The 22,087-nt window shown below is 36.4% G+C and overlaps 1 protein-coding gene across 1 annotated transcript in view; it reads right to left on the bottom strand.

The window, feature by feature from the left end:
- LOC107087416 (shootin-1-like) overlaps nucleotides 1-22,087 on the bottom strand; it is a 31,211-nt gene that overhangs the window by 6,548 nt on the left and 2,576 nt on the right. The window contains exons 2-11 of the mRNA XM_015378989.1: nucleotides 16,404-16,464; nucleotides 5,260-5,354; nucleotides 4,830-5,001; nucleotides 3,591-3,688; nucleotides 3,403-3,484; nucleotides 2,858-2,952; nucleotides 2,391-2,537; nucleotides 1,306-1,459; nucleotides 656-815; nucleotides 436-500 (exon numbers count right to left, since the gene is read on the bottom strand). Of these exons, the coding sequence (XP_015234475.1) occupies nucleotides 436-500; nucleotides 656-815; nucleotides 1,306-1,459; nucleotides 2,391-2,537; nucleotides 2,858-2,952; nucleotides 3,403-3,484; nucleotides 3,591-3,688; nucleotides 4,830-5,001; nucleotides 5,260-5,354; nucleotides 16,404-16,464 (1,129 nt within the window). The remainder of the gene's footprint in view (nucleotides 1-435; nucleotides 501-655; nucleotides 816-1,305; nucleotides 1,460-2,390; nucleotides 2,538-2,857; nucleotides 2,953-3,402; nucleotides 3,485-3,590; nucleotides 3,689-4,829; nucleotides 5,002-5,259; nucleotides 5,355-16,403; nucleotides 16,465-22,087) is intronic.

Here is a 22,087-nt window from a genome sequence, read left to right as displayed (position 1 = left end):
ATGATTTAAGGAACACAAAACCTAGATCACGATGTAGGCTTGGCTTCCACTCTTCCATAAGTTCTTGTATTCACATACTGTTCACTTGCAAGCTGGGAAATGTTTGAGGTGTTTCTTGTATGAACCGCTGGTTTCAAATACCCCACAACATGTTAATGAGATCAAGGCCTGGACTTTGACATCTTCCCATTTTAAAAATTGTCAGTCTGTGGGTTTACTGGTAGCTTCAGGCTCACTGTCATGTTGTGGGTTCTTCCTCAGTGTTGTCATTTTTACAGATGGTCTCACATTTTCCTCATACACTTTCTGATTTGCATTTGAAACTGTGGCAGATTATTTAATGGTGGATTCTATTCCCCAACCATGATACTGTGCTGTACTCTGAGGTTTTTTTATTTTTTCTATTTGGATGGATGGAAACTTGACGGTTCTCACCTGGAGTGGGCTCCATCTTTGCCTTGGAGCCTTTAGATGACTTCCTCATGATGGCAATCAGAGAGCTAATAAAGAGAAATGTCATTAGTCATTCGTTTCCCGACCTGTTCCTATATATTTCTATATATTAGTTTTGGTCTTTTTTAGAAGATAGCACATTGCTTATTGTGTTTAATGTGCTGCTTCTGACACCAGAGTATCTGTTTGTTTAAAGTCTCACCTGAGGGGGTTGCATCTGGAAGGGGGAGGGGGTGGGGGAGGCGGTGGTGGAGGAGGAGGGGGCGGAGGGGGCTGTGGGGGAGGGGCGGGAGGTGGTGCTACCCCCGGTGCTGGCGGAGGAAGGCTGGTGCTGTCCACAATTTTATTCTGGAGCTCATGGACTAAAAAAAAAACAGAAAACGTAACACACTAAGAACAGTAAGAACAATAGGGAAGCCAATGAGACTGCAGGTTAAATACTTTATTAAATCTTAGCTGAGGTTTGTGTGACCAAAGTATGGGATCATCAGAATCAGAATCAGAAATACTTTAATAATCCCAGAGGGAAATTACTTCCAGAGGGAAATTACTGGGTTCTAGCTTCCAATGCAGTCAGAAATGTGTGTCACCATCAGTGGAATCAACATGTTAAATCAATGCACAGCTACAAACAAGCATCAGTTCATTTTCTTTCTCAAACCTAATATAACATTTTGAGCAAACATCTTTCTTGAGCTTTCTTTCTCATGTCTTTTCTCTTTATTTTCTCCTGTAAAGAATGCCAGCCAACCAGGAGGAAGAATTTTATGTTGCTATGCAGAATGTCTTTATAATACTTTTTTTTCTGCTCTCTGAAAGCCCATAAACGTCCTCCTCTCTAACTCCACCCACCTCTTTCCTCCAGCTCCTCGTTCTTCTTCTCCGCCTGCTCCAGTCGTCCCTCCACCTCCTTCTTCTCCACCTCCAGCAGCTCTAGCTGTCTCTGAAGAGCCTGCAGCTCTTTCTTCAGGCAGCTTTCCTCTAGCTGGGTCTCCAGGCTCTGTACCTACACCCAACATGAAACAAATAGATGTAGAGTGCGATTGTGTTATTAGTCTTAAGTATTTCTGCATCATGCATAGATTAGCTATGAACAAATTAAATGTTATAAATCTCACAAATTGTAACAACTAGTTTTCTTTTCTACTGTATGTGTGTGTAATCAAAGGCAGTTACTGTTGGAGAGGATATATATGCATTAACCCTAAGATGGACTCAGGTGCAAATTTGTAACTTCAAATTTTATTTAAAAAATATTTATTTTAGAAACATAATTCAGAGTGTTGTACAGTATATCAGCATGATACAGCGTTGTATTTGATAGGTGCTCTATTTACATGAATATTGCAAGGCACTGGAGGTGATTAGCCTGTTATTGCCGCTGTTATTTTAATAGCAACCTTATATGGCTAGACTGGATGTTTCTCCCCATCTTCTGGGCCTAATATCCATTAAACATTTAAGTTTGTCAAGTAAATAACATTAAAAAAGGTATCTAAATATTTGGCAATCTATGCAAGTACAAAATCCTACTAGAAAAGAAAAGTAGCATTGAGCAGCGTTGAAGAGGAAGCAAGATGTGCTTCTTTCTGTCAGTTTTGAAAAGTGACGCTCTTTTTAAGTTCATCTGATTTCTGTACAGAAACAGAGAGCTATGAAGCATCTCAATTAAAAATGAGCATGTGCACCTAAAATTGTATCCGAAATGGAAAAATTAATACTTCTCTTTTATTACTACTTTGTTAAAGAAAATGTAAGCAAATTTTTGTCATTTTAATTTTCTTTTTAGTCTAAATGCGGTTTCTGTCTCTTTTGTGGTGATCTAAAGCTTTCTGCTGGCTAAATTGAGTACCAACACACGAACACACTATGATTGACAAATCCCTGCAGCTCCTGACATTTAAAGTAGAACTGAAGGGAAATAATTCTGGGTTTACCTTCTGCTGATGCTGCAGACGCTCCTCCTCCAGGGTTTTAGTAATAGCTGCCACATCTTCCAGAGCTTTCAGCAGCTGAATGCTGGGCTCAGCACTCTGCAGCAGTAGCATGCTCTGTCTGTTGGCCTCCTTCTGCTTAACCAGCATCTGAAAAGAAAAAGAAAAAATGAGAAGGAGGCCTCTTTGCTTTCAGAAATGTTAGTTATGTTCAATAACTATAAATCCTGGAGTGTATTTTTTTCCTCTCAGTTAAGTAAAACATTTTTAATATATCAATTTCCAAACCCAGCATATATAGACAGTAGACAGATAGATTTGGATGCTTTAATCTTTTGAAATATTTGCTGCCATTATTATGTAACCAAAATTTCTGTTTAACATCTAACAATGTCAAAGCTTAATGAGAGCTCTACAGTAAAACAGTTTCCTACAGTTTAACCTTGTGTTTCTGTTACCCCCTCGTTTACCTCGTGTGCATAGGTCTCAGCTTTGACTCTGAGGTTCTGCTCCAAATCCAGCTGCTCCTTCATCCCGTCATACTCCTGAGCTGCCATCATAGAGACTGCATAAAGAGACATAGAATATTTGGGGTTAAACAAAAAATAAATGCAAAATAAAAAAAGTATTATTTTCCCTATTTAGTCCCCAGAGCAGATGTACAAAGTGTGATGAGATTAAAGAGTGCAAGACAAGGATTCTGATAGAGATAATCACTTTGCTTTCTTTGTACCATTTTGTCTTTATTGTGTGGCTTACGTGCTAATGCGTTATTGTATATTTGAACATTTCCTATGATGGTCTCTGCTATAAAGAAGAGAAAATATTCTGGAACTAAAGTTTTTCAATAAAAATCAGATTTCCTTAAAAAAAAAAAAGCATAGCTGACTTAAAATGTGTCTTCTTAAGGTGTATTTATCTGTAAATGGGGTGTCTTTATGCATACAGCACTATCTTGGTGTGGTTTTGATTCAAGTTGCTTCTAAACTCACAAGTTCCTTCTATTGTGACTCACCTCTGTTAAATCTCTTGATGGTTTTGCTTTGCTGTTCAACTGTTTCCCGAAGCTGTTTCATCTCCTCCTGATTTTTCTCAGACTGATGACAACATGAAGATGTGAAAAAGTCAGGAACAGTTAAAGGAAAATGCAAGAGTCAGCGGTTTGTGACAGAGTAGTGCACGTGTGTGCAGACCTGCTCTTACCAGTATGGTCAGCTCTTCTATCTGTCTCTGCTGTTCGTGAATCTGACAAACGAATCCTTTCTTCTCCTCCAATAAACTGGTCACTGTCTCCCTCAACTCTGAAGAAACAACATCTTGGTTTATTGATGGTGGGGAATACAAAAATCCCTTTTGTACAGTTTTGTTACAATGAAGGTTGTGGACCATCTATTAAATATTACACAAAGAAAACCTGAGAAACTAAGAAAAAAACATTTTGTTTTTTTTTATAAAATAAAAAAAATCCCCTTCTAACATATCTGGTCCCATGTTAAAGGAGTATGAAATGGTTATAACCATGTGGTACCAATAAGGACCATCAGACAATTGTGATAACTGGCAATGAGATTTTACCTTATTGTGGAGAAATGTTGGTCTTGCTTCTTTGCAGCTGTGTTTTAATTCAGCCATTAGAAGTTTTGATATTATAAATGGCCTGCTTAAGGTTATGTCATGCCAAAATCTGAACTTGCGAAAATCCATTTCTTTTAGCCATTCAGATGTGGCTAAACATTCCCTTTTGAGATGATTGGTTGGAGAGTTGAATTCATGGTTGCCCCATTTATCCCTAATGGTTCGGGGTCTGAAGCAGCAGAGGAGAACCAAACACTGCTGGTGTAATGTTCTATTTAAAAACTGCATTTAGTTTTACGCACATTTGATAAAATGTTCTAATATGGTATCATCAATGCAGAGCATTCCTCTGGGCTTGCATTTAGCTTTTATTCAGCAGTGGTTTTAATCTCAGAAAACTCCTCTGGATGCCATTATTATTGACGCCATCCTTACCAGGCCTCTCTCTCGATGTTAAAACATTAATTCTAACAAATTCTTCTTAACATAGGGAGATGAGGCCTACAACCCTTTAGATGTGTTCTTTTATATCATGTCTGTAAAGGTTGCTGCACTGCAGATGCTGAATATTTCTGTTCCTTATGAAACTCATGAAATATGTATGTTCATAAAGTAGAAAAACTTAGGAAAGATAGAAAGAGAAATGATATTAGAGATTGGGAGAAATTTAAAACAATAAAAACACTGGTATAAATGGAAAAGAAAAAAAAGACATCCAAAAAGTTAAGGGAGTGAATACAACAAACTGGTTTAGGAAATGGAATGAGTTAGAAGGTGTAATGACAGCTTAATGACAGATGCTTTAGTGAAACACGTGATGCCAGATAATTTAGGCTAAAAATGCTCAATTAAATGTGTGTGTTGTACCTTTAACCTGTTGCTGGCACTGAGAGATGGTGTCAGGGCTGTTGTCCACAGAGTCTGCAGGGTCAACATCAGCCTCGAGTGCAATGCAGTCAGAGATGCTTGGAAGCAGTTCATCCAAACATGGACGAGACGAAAGGCTAAGGTACTTCAGTTTCCTGTTTTCACAGTTAAGCTGCACATCAGAGATGACAAGAATCGACAGTAAGAAGCCTATATTGCAACTAAATCCATTCTCATCATCGTTCTACCATCTATTTTTTATTGAATATTAAAAAATGCATTGACTTCTCCATTAACAGGAAGATGACATGGTAAGTTTGTCCCTGCAGAGTCATCCTGACTCATCTGTTTGTCCCATTCTCTTGCCGATGCCAGCTGATAATGCTAATTATCTTGCATCGATTACTGAGTGCTTATGTGTTGGACCAACCTTAGTGGCCAGGGCCTCTGCATTCTCTCGGCAAGACTTTTCGATCTCGAGCTGAGTCTGCAGAACACTGACCTCTTCAATCACCATCTGAGAAACTATTAAACAACACACACAGGTAAATACTTTGTAAGGCAGGGGCCCAATAAAGTAGTTGAAATGTCCCTCCACTTTAAAGCTGTACACAACCCTCCCCTCAACCATAAGCCTTGCAGACCATACATCACTGAAACACTGTTTTTGTAAAAGATGCCAACCAAGAAGTTGCTTAAGTAAGAGTAAAAGATTATTTGGCCAATCAAGTACTGAGTAACTGATCTACCTCCTATGTATGATCATAGCTTCATATTTGAAACAAATAATGTTAAATAATAATAATGTTGAAACATGCTTCGGTGGCGCAGTGTTTAGCACACACAACCCATGTATCGAGGCCTTAGTCCTTGACGCGGGCGACCCGGATTCAAATCGGACCGGTGGTCCTTAGCCGTATGCCTACTGTCAAAAAAAAGAGCCACTAGTGCCGTAAAAACTAAAATAAATAAAATAATGTTAATGATAAAAAGGAAACATATTACATACAAGGGGTGTGGATTGGACGGAATTTGGTGATTCGTGACTTATCATGATATAATGATATATCATCCTAATCAACAAAGACTATATTTTGCGATTTCTATAATAATATAGCTCTGAAACCCTCACAAAATCATGCTGTTGGTCTATTGTGGCTGCTGCAGAGCAGCTGAATGATAGAAACTTGGGCGCTGCATTGCTAACAAACGACTGTCAAATATAGAGATATTTGACAGAATAGATTTTTTTCTTACACCTCTATAACATATGTTCATTATTAAGAAAAGTATATTTTGGTTATAAAACATTTAAAATACATGAACAGTATGTTATATATGAGTTAAAATGGGGAAAGGAACGAGATACAGTGTAATGTACTCTTGCAAGAAAAAAGGTAAAGAAAAAAGATCTTTTGGCTCTTCAACAAATATGCCGCCATTTTCAGACACTATTGTCTGAAACAACTATTGATTAACATAAATATAATAAGAAAAACACGTCTGCTTAAAAGGAAAATATAAAAAATAGGATAACTAAATTTATCTCTGTTTAAATGCTTTACTTGGTCTCCAAATTAGTTTTTAACAATGCCTCATTCATATGACTAAATGTCCTTAAAGGAACCTAAAAACAAATGTTTCTAATCAAATCACCTTTGAAAGTCAGATTAGTGATTGCCTTTATAGAATGAATGGGCTCCTTTGCCTTTTTAAAATACTTTTTAGAAAACACACGTTAGACTTTTGTCTCTACTCTCATTTTCATATCCATAAGCAAACGACTTTTAGGATTGTGCTCAGGCATATTGGCTATAGACTGTCAAGCAAGATAGATTGGTTCAATTTACAGAAATGCATATATACTGTAAAGTAATACCAGTAAAACTTATAGAAAATGTTTTCCAATGGATTAATGAATTCATATTAATAGAAAACAGAGGCCAGAGCATGAGGCCTAAACATTAGAGAGAGTTTGGGTTTGGAACAATGGCAATTATGTACAGTTCTGTAGGTCAAATTCACAATGCAGAAATTGAATATACGACTGGTCTTAAACTAACGTTACTGTTAGACCCTCCAAATATTTACTTTCAAAATTAAAAGAGAGCATTCATTTATGACATGTTGTCTTGCTTGGATTATGATCCGCTGAGTTGGAAATTGCAGGGTGGGTTGTCAGAATATCACATTTTTAGAGATCCAGCACTTCTCATGTATTTCAGAATGACCTACATAAGGAAAAAAACCAAGACTGATAACCCCTTAATCCTCTCACTGTTTAACTCTTTCAATTTCTAGTAAGGAAATCGGCTTCTTTCATCTAAATCATGCCAAAATATTAAACTTTGTGAAGCATCACTATACCTTTCTCTTCGTGAATGAGCATGGTGTTGGACTCCATCTCTGATGTGTAATTCCTCAAACAGAAAGCATGTGCATTTCTCTATCATGCTTCTCCAGTCTGTCTGAAAGACTTCCTCCCTCCTGAGTGACTGATGGGGAGTTTCAGGTGAGTTTGGGGGCACACCTTAAGAGTCGTTAAAGTCATGTGAACAAACCCTGAAAAACTTTCTAGGTCTTTGTCATCTATTCATCAGACTATCTGCCTCCGCCGAAATGCGAAACGTTCTTGTCAAATGAATTACGCTAACAATGGCTGTGACACCACCCAGGGAGAAACCATTTAGACAAAAGAAAAAGCCATCACCATTACCATTACCATTACCATCACTTCTGGTAAATAGTGTGTTTTTTTCTAGATTGCCCCACTTGTAGCACCAGTTTGCCTTTGATTTGGATCTATGTTGATTCAAAGAAGAAGATATTGATAATTAAATTATTAAACTTAATTGGTTATGGGAGTCTAACTTAATTTATTTATTTTATATCAATTTTAGATTGATTTTTAATAAAGTGAATAATCCCAAAATCTTTTCAATTTCACTGTTTTAAAAAAACATTTCTAAGGTTTCCGCTGGTATCAGTGTTAAAAGGTGAGTACAATCAAGATGAATTTTTCCTCTGTCCTTTAACCAAGCAAATCATTGCTCAGTATTTTTTGCATCAACTGGCAGTAGACAAATTAAAGGAGTTTTATTTGATGGTTCCAGTCCTGAGACAGTGCCTGAACCAAAAACGTTCAAAAGGAGAACGAGGCAACTGACAGAAACTCATAATAAGTATAAAACTGATATTTTCTTACAGTGTTTAGTGAAGAACAGTAATAATAATAATTAATAATTGAACTTTATTGATCTCACATAGGAGAAATTTACCTCTGCATTTAACCCATCCCCTTGGAGAGCAACTCACTTAATACAAATCAATAAAACTTTTTTTATGATTTTTCTGAGAAAATCTGATACTTTTTACATTTTCTCCGTTAAACTGCTTGTCTGACATCATCGGACACGCTCAGAGTAGTCTGGCAAAATATGATTAAAACATGTTTATCTTTTTTTGTTATTTCTTTCTTTAGTTTAAGCACTATATACCATAAGGTTAACACGACAGGAAAACATAAAACTCAAAAAGACTAGATTTGTGTTTAAATCTAAAGCCGAAAAAGTTAGCTCCCAGAAGTAGTGTAGGATCCCATTTCTGGTGCAGATTGGACACAGAAAAGAGATTAAACAGAAAGATTTTAAGGCATTTATTTCCCCAGGAAAAACAGTATTAACCTTTAACACATTACAATTTTGTACGCTTAATATTCTTTTGTAATTAAGGAATTTTTTACAAATGAAAATCAAGGGCGACCTGATGTATATCTGGTTGTTGCCGGTACGGATTGGGCAGTGACAGCGCTGGTGCCAGGTCGCCAGTCTATCCCAGGGCAACACAGAGACAAACAGGACGAACATTCATTGATACACACACACTCACTAAATACAATTTAGAGAAGCCAGTTAACCTAACAGTCATGTTTTTGGACTGTGGGAGAAAATCAGAGTACCCGGAGAGAACCCACGCATGCAGAGGGAGAACATGCAAACTCCATGCAGAAAGACGAACATAGAACCTTCTCACTGCAAGGTAGCTAACCACTGCGCTACTGTGCAGCCCCGTGGACATCAAATTGTGAGCTAAACAATCTGTGTTGATAACTTATACTGGGGTTACAAAACAATTATTAAAATGCTGGGTTTCCTAAAAAGTACATTAGCCATTTTTTCCCATAAAGTTTTTTTCTATTTGTTTATAAAGGCTCCAGGTCAGTTCGTCCCTTCCTCATATAATAATTCTCACCTTTCATACTAATGTGTTGCCATTGTGTCCCTCCTCATCAACAGTCACTACTGCTTAACTAATTCTCATCAGTTATTTATTTCTTAGTATTAGTATTTTAATGGGCTGTGGAAATTCATCAATAATAAAATGTTAAAATATACAGAGTTATGGTTTAATAGCAAATAAAACATTTTTAAGACAAAAAAAACAATAAAGAGGATAAATGTGAATAGTTTAAAATATGTTTTATTACATGTATAATAATTAATATTAAAGGGTGTTGACACGAAAAAGAAAACTAAAAAGCAGTGATTAGCTTAAACAATGTGGAGTTAATTGTTATATAAAAAATATATTAAATATTATTGATATTAATGTTGTAATGTTTACATTTTATTCAAATTTAATATCAAATAAGAAGTTGTATAGTTTCTCTCTGGTTAGTGTTCCTAAATGGACTTTAATTATAGCTTCACAGTTCATTACGCTTTATTATTATACTTCATAAGATCTGAAGGCCAGTCGTCATTAGTTAACAAATACAGACCTATCCTTTGAGTCTTTAAACCTAATTTCAACATTCAGCACATTTGATGCATGAGTAACACTGGGATCACTGGTTCTGAGCATCGCTAATATCATCTCAGGGCGTAATGACTGGCTGTTGGTTTGACGTTTCCCTGACTAGTTGTTAACAGACAGTAAGTGAGGCCCTTATGCCTGCTGAATGCACCTGAGGTCTCATCCTGACAACAAATAATCTGCTGCCTGAAATACTATGATCAGCTCATCCTCTAGGAGTCTGTTATTATACATGGTCATATTATTATAAAAACAGAGCTTTTATGTGCTTATCGGTCAAACATTTCCTCTGCCGTCGAACACAAATATTCCACTGAGAGTGACGAGACATCGTTTTTTAAGGTTAAATTAATTAATAAAATAAGCTACATTTCAGATAGTGGAGGCAAACAGTAAAATAACTGTTTAATATTCTTACCAAAAGTTATCTAATAGGGCAGAAGTCTTTGTTGGAAAAATAGGCGTGTGAAGTTTGCTTGTAACTCATCCTTTTACACAAACCTTCCTCAGGACTTGCAGTACTGTTGGTCATGAATGCACTTTAGTTTGTTTTTTTTTATTATGATTTTTTTGTTTTTTGTTGAAAAGTCTTCTCCTTTCATCATCAGTACACAGCTAGGTGGGAGTATTTTCTAATTCAGAATGCTCCAATTCATTTATCCACTCAAAGTCATACCATATGCTAAAAAAGTCTCTGCATAATGATGTTAGAAAAACTTGCACTATTATCACAATGTTTCAGAGGTGAAGCTCGAAACTTTGCAGCACTCTATCTTGCATCAGAGTCCAGTTTTCAGAGTAGATCATGCTGAAATACAATCTTTCTGTACCCTGAATTGGACCATAGACCTGTACTATGGAGCGGTTACAATTGCTGGTTTTGGCATGGTTTATCTGAACCCCGGAGTGTTTTACTTCTAGAGTAAATGAGTACTGAGCCACCAGGTAAAAGCAAAGGGAGCAGATGGTTGTAAATGCAATGCGTTTGACTAGAAGGAGAAGAAGAGGAAAACATTTTTTTCCTGTGTTTATGAAGCAGGTAGTTGCAGCAGCTACCTTTACAAAGCTAGATGTAAATGTGACCTTTTATATGCTACATTCTTTTAAAAAGCTTTTTTTGTCTGCTAGCTGTCAACCAGATTTACAAATCAATAGCTTTCCTATTGTGAACCACATCAACTTTTTCACCACAGTTTTTCTTAGAATGAAAGGTGATGTGATATCTTCTATCAGAGATGTTTTTATTTGTAGATGCACCTACTCTTTATAATATCAGCCAGGGTTTATTTTAGGGTCAGAGCAGAAACAGGCAGCAGCAGCATCAGGAAGGGAAATTCAGTTAGTGCTCAGACCTCCTGTTTTTCTCTCATGCTTAGTGGTCACAATAAGGCTGCTGGATCTGTGTCAGTGAAGGCCCAAGGCCCTAAGAGCCCATTATACTTCCCTCTGACCTGACCTCACATGCTACTCAGGTGAACATGACTAATGCTTTTCAACCTAGTGATGTAGCCTGCGAGCAAAATGAACATACACCAGCAGGGATCAGTGGTTTTAACTGGAAGCAGTGAGATGCATTTATGGAGCAGGCTCTCTGCAGAATACCGCTCTACAGCTGCAGAAGCACAGCAGGGTTTGTTTTTATATTGACCTGATCGCCAAAGCCTGACACAAACCTTCATGTCAGGCTGCACAAAAAGTTGGTACTAGGGATAATATTAAAAATATGGTAATTATGTTAAACTTTACATTTTGGAGGATTAGAAGAAGAAGTTGACAACAAGAAACAAAATCAGACATAAAGAACTTAAGCTTTTAAGATTAAATTAAACGTCTAAACCATAGATGGGTCTCTTGGAGAGCGATAAAAGAGGGAATGAGATCAGTGGAGCCTATTGGATCCTTCTTTAATGCTTCATTGAAACGTCCCCTCTTCAGGATGGCTCCAGATTAACATATTTGAATGCTAAAAACATTTATTTATAGATTTTCAGTTCCGGCGATGGACTGGCAACCTGTCCACGGTGTACCCCGCCTCTCGTCCATAGACAGCTAGACATAGGCACCAGCACCCAACACGACCCCGCCTGGGATAAGCATGACAGAAAATGGATGGATGGATTTTCAGTTCCACTTCAGCCCAACTCTGCTTAGCAGTGTCAGTTGAAAATATTACAGTCAGACAGGAATAAAGAGAACTTCCAATCAAAAAAACATTCAAATCCTAGAAAACATACAGTAGGTAAATTAGATTAAAGTTGAAAAGGTTAACATAGAAATACAATTAAATCAAAACTACTTTTTACCTTTCTTTTATATTAAACTGTACGGAAGATTCAGGTTAGACATCTGTGTGTCACGAAAGACAAATTCATGTAAGTTTGGATGATTGTCTTTACTTTTGTTGCTTTGTTAATTGCTCTGAAGTTGTTTATCTTGGACTATAACATCTTCTGAATCATATTAGGCTCTATATTGTCTATATTTCTGGAATGGAGAGGTGACGTATTTAAGCACCTGGAGGCCCGTCTCTCAAGTCAATTGCTAAATAGTTAAAACAACAAAAAGCGAGGGGATATGTTTCCGATTCCAATAAATGACTTTGTCCAAAAATCTATTCTGATGATGTTACACAGGCCCACTCACCTTCACAAAATCCATAGCAAAGCAATACACTCCAACAACCCAGTTGAGTTGAATGATTTGCATCTGACTTGAATGTGCTTAGGGGGATGGGCCTCCAGGTGCTTAAAACCATCAACACTCCACCTAGTGTGAGCTGACAGAATTGACAAAGACTCCTGGATAGGTTTAGAAACATTTACACAACATTGAGCCAATCTTGTGTTTCAGCTACTGGCTAATTGACTACTGGCAAATGCTATGCCTCACAATCTCTTAAACAATGTGATTGTCATCATCATTAATTTATTAGTCTTATCAGTCTTTTCCATCCTAATCGTGTTCATTTCAGGTTCCTAACTGTATAATTAGTGTTTAACTCACTTAGTCTGACCTTTGAGTTTTAAATGTGCCTGAGCTAAACATTCTACGTGATGGCTCTCATCTGATTCAAGCCATTGATAAAAGGCCATCAGAGTAAAATTAGCAGGCAGTGAGGCTCTTTGAAGGGATCCAGTGAGTCAGCCAGGAGTGAAAACTCCTTCCTAAATACACAGTAATCCTTCCACATCTCCTGCTGTTCAATAATTCATGTCAGGAGGCTTTAATAATTCATGAGAATAACATGACAAGAGCAAGCGCTGTTCCCTCTGGGGGCAGGGCAGTGAATGAATAAATGAGTGAATGAATGAAAGACTGAGCGCACGCAGTGACAAGACTTGCAATGAAGAGGAGGATCAGCATTTCTGCTGACTACTCTGAGAACATTAGACACCGTTCTGCAGCAACTGACAAGTCTTGAAATTGAGTGATGAATGTTTCAGTCTCACACAGACTTTCTCCAGTTCTACAGCTTTTCACCATAGAATGCATTCAGTCAAAAATAACATCTAGCGATTGCAGGCTTAAAATTTTGTAATCTACAGCATCCCCAGTAAACAAAGTACTGTGGTCCATTTAATGTGTTTCATACGCTTTTACGAAAATCTTGAGTGGCAAAATGCCAAAGCAAAAAATTAGAAAGTCTTTCACTACAATCCAGCAAAGTGTTCCATCTATAATTTTAACATATAGGATCTGCTTGGGTTTCTTTTTATATTCATACAGTTTTTTGGCAGCCTTCTGAACAAGTACATAAAAGCACTGGTGACCAGGTTTCACTGTAAGAGAGATCTAGATGATGACCTATATCAGTCAGAGCTTTTCACTTACAGCAAACTTCTGTTATGTTGTAGAAATGTGATGTATTCTAATGGGAATACCAATTCAGATGGATCAAAATATCCATTATAAATATTTTGATTTTTTTTCCAAAATCTACACAATGTTCCCAGTAACAGCGATCCCTCCTTTATTCTAATTAAGAGAAAACTAATCTGGATTTATAAGCGAGCCAGAATAATTCATATGTAACAAACAACAGAAATGTTTTCCTGACTGATTTGCAATTTCAGTACATTTCAATTAATGAATCATTATTTTCAATTTCCAAAAATGCATTGCTTTTAAGTTGGAAACATCTTACAAGTCCTTCTACGATAGTGGAAAAACATAAATTTCTTCAAGATAAACAATATGTTTCTGTTCACCATGTTTTCTGATCTTTTCTAGCTTCAGAAATGCTACTATGACAGTTTAGTTAGTAAACCTCTCTTTGGTCAGTACAGGAGAGGTTTAATAAAAGTAAATGAAATGCAACACTGAGCTGCACCTCCACATGGAAACAGCTAAGCTCTCCAGTTACCTTTTCAACGTCTCTCTAAAACCACTAACGGGTGGCTGAATTTGTGTAAACTATTAACTCTTCCTTTTACAAAGAGAGATAATGAAACTGTCAAAGTAAAAATTGATTAAATTTCCATCAAAAGCAGGAATTTTGGTTTAGATAATTAAATCCTCTGTATGCATATTTAATTAACACATCCGAATTCATTCTAAGTCTGCAAATAGCTGATAAGGTGTAAAGTCAACCTTACCTCGCCAAATAGTCATATCTGATGGAGTTAAGCACCTTGTTAATTGTTTCAACAGTTGACTGTCTGTATTTAAAGGTTAAACACCTCTAAACATATTGCTTCTTTACTGCTGGCTAAGTAACCTCTCAGTTACCATAGAAACTGAGAAGCCCTGCCCTTTTCCTCCCATTTAAACACACCCGTTAAGAGAACAAGGTGTCAATGATGTCATCCAAGCAGAAAAGGAAATGAGTGAAGGGAGGGGAGGAAAAAGAAGAGCAGGTGGTGTCAGTAGGTTCCTTGGTAAACAGGTGGGAATAAAAAGTTGGCTTTTAATATTTACAAGGATTATAGTGGGCAGGTAATTAATTGTATTTGCTATATAACTGCAATTTTACTAAGTGCAATAATTTAAATGGCAAATGTTGGAAATGTTACATATGACAAGAGTAAGACTTTAATTCCGACCCTTTAGGTGGTGGTAAAGTGGTTTTGTTGCCATACAGAGGGGAAGAGAGAGTTGCAGCTAACGGACAGATCCATCTATGCGAGTAGAAATAAGCACTTTCCCATTCAACAGTAACAGCAAACTCCTGTGACAATGGACTCTGAACAAAAGCAAGGTTTTAAGGTCATGAAAACAATGAAACCCTAATGTAAAACATCGACATGCTTCTGGTAGGTCCAACCAACCAAAATTGGTTGAAAAAAAAATGCTTTTTTTTGTTTTGGCTAAATAATTTAGCCCTAGATCTTAGTAGTCTTCCTTTAGGTCCTGAAACAAGGGGAAGGATAATAGAAAACCACAATTTTCTATAACTTGTGTGTTAGTTTCCTGGAAATCAATTTAATGTAACTAATGTAATTCCTTTTGAATGAGATTATTATATTCCTGGAACTTGAGAGTTACTTTCTATTAACTTACAAGTTAATTTACTGGAAGGTTTACTGTGATCATTGAGCCTGTTATGCTAAAATACCAGAAAATACAATGGATACTCCAAGACCTTTCAGGATACTTCCTAGAAGCATAAATTCATTTTCCAGTTACTCACCACTATCAGATCTGGTTTATGCTTGATGAATTTACATTTTGCCTGGAAAGTTGCAAGCATACAAATTAAGGGACTTATATTAGCCTGCCTTACTTTCATCACACTGAACTCTAATCAATCAAAAGGGGTAATCCCAACAATCAGGGACTCACCTGCAGGCAGGCAGTAAGTGTTGCTGCTTGTGTAACGTTATACCTACTGTGCAAAAGGCTGGGAAATGATGCCAAATGAACCAACTACCAATGTTGATAATGCTACATCCACATGAATGTACATTCACACAAGTCAAATTCTCATGTTTACTCTTATGACAAAACAATGGGTCCTAATAATATCTATGTATGTGTACTTTCTCATAAAAATGATTAAATCTGATTTTAAAGAAATTTTCAGAAAGACTGTACATCTAAAATAGCTGATTTGTTTGTTTTAGTAGGCAGAACGTAAAGGGTGCTAACTTTTACATTTGTCAAACTTACAATTTACTTTTTATGACTTAAATAACTTTTTTCTTCAACTCATTAATAACTTTTTCAAAACTTAAAAAGCACTTTTAAGAGGTTAACATATTACTAATGCAGAGTTTGATAATTACTTATAAACAATTGTTGGGTATCAATAATTGATCAGAACCGGTTCCAACCTTTAAATTCTCCCAGATTGTTTAAATATGTCCTTTTGATTCCTAGATTCTATTCATCGAACGGAAATAAAAACTTATGGTTTAGTAGTTAACAGAAAAGTGCAGCAAATAAACTTTATAGTATTTAGTTGAAATTGAAACATTTGAAAAATAAAAATAGATTGTTCAAAAGAACAATTTTTAACAATGTTTATTTTCTGACAGTGGTTCTTATTGCAAAGAAAGGCCGGGTAGCTCCTGGGACTGTAGCAAGTCGACTTTTCACAAATAAGGTACGTTTGAAATAGTATATTTTGTGTAGGTGAAACAGCATTCACAAATACTTAACATTCTAATATTTAAAATGGTTGTATTGTTCCCTACATGCCAGGTGTCGCATTAGACAAATTATCGCTGCAATGCTAAAATGCATAACCTCTCTGTATTCTAACATTGTGTATCTGTGACAATGGAGATGTCTGGTGAGGAGGAAGGAAGCAGGACTCACCTCTTTTAATATGTTTGAGCTGCCTCTGTGCCTCATCTCGTTCCTCAGTCAGTCTGTTGCACTGCAGAAGCAGACAGCAGGTCACACAATTAGATAGTGTTTCACAAAGAACAGAGCGCACAGGTCACAAATAGAGGCAGATATAGTGTTACACAGACACACTAAGCAATTTAAGCTGTTTACGCTCTATGGTCTTTACGGAAAAAGTGGCTTCATTCACACAATAATGTAAATTTCTCTTGCCAAATAGTAAGCACTCGTTAGTCATGCCACAAAAAATAAAAAAAAAGCTCTAGAAGCATTTAAAAAAGGAACAGGTTCCACCAGTTTTATGGATGGGGTTTAAGATCGAAAAGCTTTTTTTTTTAATCTTTTATTTAATTTAGGATCTTGATAGTGTATTTTGGAGGGACAAAACTGAAGAAAAGCTGTGTGACCAGGGATGTATGAGTTTTTCAAACACTTTGTCATCTCCTGCTTAATCAGGACTTTATCATGGAGCAGCAGTCTCAGCAGAGATTCCCAGACTCCCTTCTCCCTTGAAACTTCCTCAACTTCCCATTATTTAAACCCAAGGCATTCTAGGGCCAGACATAGTCCCTTCAGCGACATGCCTGAATGCCTCTCCAGGCTCAATATAAAAGGGATTGTTCTAATTTATTTATTGTAAGTCAGTCAATCACTTATCAACTGACTTACGATTAATTGAAATGCGGCCATTTTTTATTGGCTTGATGAACATAAAAAAATGTAGTTCTATCACTCATTAACAACCTAGCAGCCTACATATTTATAAAAATAAAATAAAATAGGGACTTAATAGTTTATTAAAATGAAATAACTGAATAAAACATTTGAAACAGTTATAATCCCCCATGAAATGTCAGCTATATGTTAAGGATTCTCTGCCATAATGTGAGACTTTACTTCCCACTATGAGTCTATGAAAATAAAGCCCATTAAAACTGATAACGAATCTGCCTCTGCTGTATGAAGAGATGCTTTAATGACACAACAAAGAGAGGCAAGTGCTTGTATTTACATCCTATCTAAGATTGCCATTGTTTGGTGTCCTTTATCTAGAGCGGGCTGTGGAGATGTGAAAATGGTAGCTTCTTTGGAGTCTAAACTCATTTGAATTATGCTTTACATTGTCAACAATTTTTTTTTTTTTTTTTTTTTTATCGTATTAAAGTCCATCCTATAGATATGGGTTGCATTTCTGTCCTGGGGTCACAGGGTGGAGGGAAAATTCTCTTTCATCCATCCAGACATACAGAGGGGTGGAGCGATTGACAAATAAATGTAAGTTTTAATCCACTACAGGTTATAAGTAAGTAAATCATTCAGCTGGGTAATCATTCTTTTTTTTTTTTTTTGCCCAGAAATTTGAAAAGTCAGTCTGAGTCAGAGAGCTGAGTGCTACCTCCCTTTTTTTCCAAAGGAATTCATATGAAAGCGCCCTTTTCTCTGTAGAACAGACACACAGTAGAACTTTGACTGACCACAGTCGATGGAGGAGTTTCCGTGGCGCTGCTCTGACATCCACATGCTTCATTTGAAATGGTAATGGCAACTCGTAAAGAATTCAGTGACCTCTCGTGCAGCAAAAACAACAATAGTGCAGACAAAGAAAATTGTCCCTCTGGGTGAAAAAATACTCAAGAGACTATCTTGATGTTCACAGCGGACAGAAAATAAGCAAGAGTGTTTCCAAAAAAATCAGACCACTGTGGTGAACCTTATGATCTGAAATCCTAATCTGTGTTTAAGGTTAGATCATAGAGTAAAACCTTGTTTGAACAAAAATATATACATTATCAGTAACTCAATTAGCTCCTATTTGAGGGGTCCACTGTTGGGGAAAAGTCAGGGAATAAACATTACAAAGAACAGATATCTGGAATAAGAGAACCCTAGCAAGTATAATTGGAAAAATAAAATCTATTTGATGGCCTAAATCTTACCAAGAATCTTCTTTAAAAGAGTAATTTCTCTAAATTCTGACTTTTTTTTTGTTAAAACGTCAGTGTGAGGCTTCAGGTTAAACCTGCTGGAAAATCCAGGGAGTGAAAGTAGCTTGATTTTTCTTTGATCGAACAAGGAAAGCCCAGTGCCTTGCTATCGTCATACTGTCTCTATTCAAGTAAAATGGCCAATTTCAACATTCATGGAGTTACCACCAAGTAAGCCATGACAAACTGCTAATGTTGCTAATGCTTCATCAATCTAAACCACCATACACACAAGTTAAATTATCCCGTGTACAATCAAACAAAACAGGGCTATAGAAAAGGGGGTCAGAAAGAGCTCTGTTTTATTTTTTTTCTCCTAAAATTATCAAACAAATTTAAAACAATTTCTGAAAAAATAAATAAATACCAGGCTATTTAAGGGAGTGAGGATCTGGGAAACAAACAACTTAAAAAAAGAAACTTTGCCTTTTATTTTCAAGAGAACATTTAATGACCCATTGATTGTTTAAAAAATAGAAATACTCCAACAGAATCAGGGTTGTATGTATCATCAGTTTGTGGTCGGGTGATGATAAGTCAGCAGTAAGCAAGAAACCAGACCAACAGTAGCAGCTGAAAATAGCTCTAATATCTGAAGCTACAGCCAAATGAGTCAAACAGATCATAAAGAGGTCATTTTTAAGACATCAACCAACACCTGCCCAAAGGGTATTATCTGGTTTCAGTGGTTCTATTTTTTGTTGTTGTTTCTTTAGTCCTCTGATACCCGATCTGAAAACTGGTCATGCTAACCCTTGTAGCAACAACTGCTTTTAGGAGTTCTTTGGAGGACTGATTTCAATTTTATTTAAAGAGTTACTTAAGCCACATTGAGGGCAGACCTGGGTGCACCACAAGGCTGTGTTCTTAGTCCTGGCCTCTACTCTCAATATGCTTTTGCCTGTATTCTTGAGGAATTCTGAAACATTACTGTAAAATTTGCTCATGAAAACCACCTTTCTCTCCCTTACTCATATTAGATGGTAATAGAGATCAGGTTTGCAGACATACAAAATGGTAGGCACTCAATAACCTCTCATTAAAGAGCAAAAAGACAAATGATTGACTTTATTTTCAACAGGAAGATCAGCAGCTGCTCAGAAATGGACCAGGGGGGCAGAGAAGCTTCCTAGCTTCAAATATTATGAACAAACACTTCCAAGGAAGACAACACAGACTGGTAACTTAAGTGTTTCTCTCAAAAAAGCATGACAGAGTCTATTTCGTATTCTTTGGACTCTGTGAATACAAAATAACAATGTTTGTCTAACTTTAAGTCTATACTTCCTGAAAACAGTAATTAAGCTGTATTTCTCAGTGAAAGTACTACCGGTATATTCTTTTTACTTTGGTGAAGTAGAAAACATCCACAAATATCGCATAACAGCATTTTATGGAAGCTGCTCAGGTGCAGACCAATCATCACTCCATAGTGTGCTGGATTTCATCTGCTGAGGACAATATATGTCCATGCTATCACTTATTTACATTACTGCTCCCTGGATCATGCATGAAATGCCCTCAAATGCCACACTACAAGACTGGGAAACAGCTACTTCCCCTTAGTTGTCCATGTTTATCTCACTACTAGGGCTGCAAAATATTAGAAAACATGCAATGTGCAAAAATGTAAGTAATTATCACGATAGTAGTGAGAACTTGGGACATATAAAATAAAAAAATGAACAAGTGTGTATGTCTTTCTGCTATTGGTTGATCGAAACAATGTAAACAGAAAACAAACAGACTATCCATGTCTGAGAAAAAAATGTTTTCATCTCAAGTTTTTACTAAAAAAAGTTGTTCTGGTTGATGTCTGCTGCTCAAATGCTGGAAATTACAAACTTATTGTAGTTTCTTACCCCTTTCTTACCACCAAAATACATTCATATTGCAAAATGAAGAACAAATGATATTAAAAATATCATAGTGGGCCTGACCATATTGCACTTTAATAATTAGTTATCATCTGCTGCAGGCCATCCATGTAATGTTGTGATATATTGTGCAGCCTTATCCACAACCATGTATAAAATGGACAACATAAACATGATGTTGCACTACAATATAAATAGGATTTTTCATCCAATTTTCAGTACCCTACTTTCCCTATCTACATGAGCAATTTAGGTGCAAAAAAAGAATGAGGTGACCTAAAAATCAGTACCAAGTTTAATTTAAAATTTTTACCGTAACCTGTTTAATAATGTCCCTGATCTCCATTAGGGTTTTTAAGTAGAAAAGAGAATAAAAGAGAGATAAACAACAAAATGACTCTGATTATCAGTCAGTTAAAATGTTTTTAAACTAATAGGCTCTATAATATGCTCCTGTTCAGATGTCTGTCTTTCATAGGACAGAACTGCATAAACTCAGGCAGACACTGCAACTATGGATAAAAATCTTCCTCCAGTTAATTCCACTGCGGAAACAATTGGCCCAGTTTTGTCCCAGCTCTATCAGCTTTCCAGCAAACTGTCATCTTAGATTTCCCAGAGGGCCACAATGAGAGCAGCAGGTTCATCGAAATACAGAAAAACCCTGATGCCACCAAGGTAACCATTATATCCTAATAATATAGCTCAAATAAAACAAATCTCTGTTCATTATAACTAATTGGAATTAATTAAGGTGAAGCATCACTTTAATAAGAGACTTATGATATTAATTCCCTCATCTCATCCCAAAGTTACAATCAACAACAATTTTGATAGGTGTGAGATTTCAATTTGATGGGTAAACAGTTAAAACATGAGTATGTGATTAAAGTAATGACTTATTGGACATGAAACAGTATTGTATAAAGATCAATCAGTATTGTATCATACAATATTGATTGACTGGTGTTGAATGTGGGAATAGAAAGATCAACAAGATAAAGCCTGCAGTCTCTACTTGTATAATGAGAACCACCTAAATAAATAAATTCACAAACTGAAACAACATAACTATTGTTAGACCACTTAGACTCATTTAATTGTTTTTACCCAGACTCCAAAGGCTGGGATAGGTAGGTCAACAGTATGACTTATCAGTACAAATGGAAACTCTGATCATGTGGTGGTCAGCTGTACGTGCCCATTTAAGCTGGTTTATGGCAATATATAAACATAAAAACATAAAATGTCACTCCTACTTTAAATTGGCAACACATATTTATTATTTTGCTCATGCTACAGCAGCAAAAAAACAAAAAAATATGTCACATTTATAATGCTAAGCTGGAAAATGTGTACTATGAATATTCAAAGGCATCCTAGAGGAAAGGGAAAGATGCTTGGACCTGGAATTATAGCAAGTGCATGGGGAGTGTGTATGCTTCCCATTCTTGTGTGTTTTAATAATGGTTGTCTGGGGACGAATGCATGTGTGTGACCTCTTTTTGGTCTGCTTCCTGTCCTGGGTGCAGATCTGGGATCCTTATCCATGCTTCTGAATGCCTGCTATTTTCTTATGAAGAAACCTTGTTTGTATAAGGGCATGCACTCATACACACATGAATGGGTATTTAGATTCAGGTACCTAAAGATACTCAATACATAATCGCATTTATAGTTTAATCTCTTTTTTTCTTATTTTACTTAGAGCTCCAGTTGCCACTTAACTAAAAAAGCACTCTGAAAGTCACACTTTGGGGCAAATTTTGCCCCACATTGTAACTTAAACCTA

This window comes from Cyprinodon variegatus, unplaced genomic scaffold, assembly GCF_000732505.1.
Source record: "Cyprinodon variegatus isolate N-32 unplaced genomic scaffold, C_variegatus-1.0 Scaffold10, whole genome shotgun sequence".
In the NCBI taxonomy this organism is placed as follows: domain Eukaryota; kingdom Metazoa; phylum Chordata; class Actinopteri; order Cyprinodontiformes; family Cyprinodontidae; genus Cyprinodon; species Cyprinodon variegatus.
This window is presented reverse-complemented; position numbering and strand designations above follow the sequence as displayed.